This window comes from Telopea speciosissima, chromosome 6 (assembly GCF_018873765.1).
Source record: "Telopea speciosissima isolate NSW1024214 ecotype Mountain lineage chromosome 6, Tspe_v1, whole genome shotgun sequence".
Classification (NCBI taxonomy): Eukaryota; Viridiplantae; Streptophyta; class Magnoliopsida; order Proteales; family Proteaceae; genus Telopea; species Telopea speciosissima.
Window position 1 is genome coordinate 57,617,136 of NC_057921.1, and position 1,535 is coordinate 57,618,670.

Consider the following 1,535-nt stretch of genomic DNA (forward strand, 5'->3'; position numbering starts at 1 on the left):
TGTATTCAAAGAAACGCCTCCACTGAGTAGCAGTTTCAGATGAATAGAATCACTAATACATTGAAACACATCTCTTCAACCATCACTGCTAATAAAATGGCTTCAACCTCACTAGGCGCCCGTTTCGAGCAATCCGTAACAATGGCCGCTCTTCGATCTTATCTTGCAGAGTTCATCTCCACTTTCCTCTTCGTCTTCGCCGCTGTTGGATCCACCATGTCTGCCCGTGAGTTTTCCTTCTTTAATTTCCTCATAGAAGAACACTCTAAACTTCCATGAACCGGTTCAGATCACTGGTTGGACCAATTTAAGTTTGTAGTGAAAATTTGCAACTTGTTTCTTTCTTAACAGGTAGGCTAACTCCGGATACAACATCAAACCCATCCAGTCTGGTTACCGTAGCCGTAGCAAATGCATTTGCCTTATCGACGGCGGTTTACATCTCGTCTAACATTTCCGGCGGACACGTAAACCCGGCTGTCACTTTCGGAATGGCCGTTGGCGGCCACATCAGCATCCCCACGGCCATGTTCTATTGGGTGTCACAGTTATTGGGCTCTATCATGGCTTGTGTACTCCTGAGAGTGGCTACTGTCTCACAAGTATGAAATTTTTTTATCTTAATTTTTAGGACAAATGTTCTCTCTGCCGGGGGTACTGCAAGTTACGCCCAGACACATGGGAGTGGGTGAAATGATCAGCCTATCTCCCTGAATGGCAGGCGCATGTGTATGGTGCAGCATGCGCTACGGCACAAAATTCATCAACCCTAATTTTTATTATCATTCGGATTTATTCTGACCCGACCGATGGATTTGGGTTTTTTTACAGGTTGTACCTACGCATGCAATCGGAGAGGAGATGACGGGTTTCGGGGCGGCGGTTTTGGAGAGTGTCATGACATTTGCTTTGGTCTACACGGTTTATGCGGCTGGTGACCAAAGAAGAGGGTTCTTTGGGATTATTGGCCCGATTGTAACCGGGCTTATAGTCGGAGCCAATATCCTTGCAGCGGGTCCCTTTACGGGTGGGTCGATGAACCCGGCATGCTCATTTGGATCTGCTGTTGTAAGTGGGCATTTTAAGAACCAAGCGGTCTATTGGGTTGGACCATTAATTGGTGCAGCAGTTGCTGCTCTTCTTTATGAGAATGTAATATTCCCTCCTCAACCCACTGATTCGTCACGGGGTTTGGTTATGGAGGGAATAGGAGTCTAGTCTTTCTTCATTTTATTTTCTTTTTATTTTATTTTACATTGTCGAAATTAAATGATTACTAATGTTCATGTTAATAACTTTATTAAACATATTTTAAATAAAATTAACAGATAACAAGTAAAATATATATTTTATGATGATCCCTTTGGTTCGATAAGGCTGAGTTTTGTTGTTATTATAATAACCCTCTTTGAATGTTTAATTATTTTTGCCTGCATTAATCCACTCCTTGTGGACATGCATTTGGCCACATCATTATGTGAAGAACCCATCTATTTGATTGTTTTTAAATTCATACGCAACAAAAGGTACACATC

At 42.3% G+C, this 1,535-nt stretch overlaps 1 protein-coding gene across 1 annotated transcript; it reads left to right on the forward strand.

The window, feature by feature from the left end:
- LOC122665232 (probable aquaporin TIP5-1) lies at positions 1-1,218 on the forward strand. The gene is made up of 3 exons (XM_043861322.1): positions 1-226; positions 352-602; positions 832-1,218. Exons 1-3 carry the CDS (start codon positions 40-42, stop codon positions 1,216-1,218), a joined length of 825 nt encoding a protein of 274 aa, XP_043717257.1. The 5' UTR covers positions 1-39.
- The last annotated feature ends 317 nt before the right edge of the window (positions 1,219-1,535 follow it).

Excerpts from the sequence above, each read along its gene's own strand:
- LOC122665232 (XM_043861322.1), top strand. The coding sequence starts at position 40 with ATGAATAGAATCACTAATACATTGAAACACATCTCTTCAACCATCACT. Across the intron at positions 227-351 it reads TGGATCCACCATGTCTGCCC|GTAGGCTAACTCCGGATACA; the intron begins GTGAGTTTTCCT and ends CTTTCTTAACAG. Across the intron at positions 603-831 it reads GAGTGGCTACTGTCTCACAA|GTTGTACCTACGCATGCAAT; the intron begins GTATGAAATTTT and ends GTTTTTTTACAG.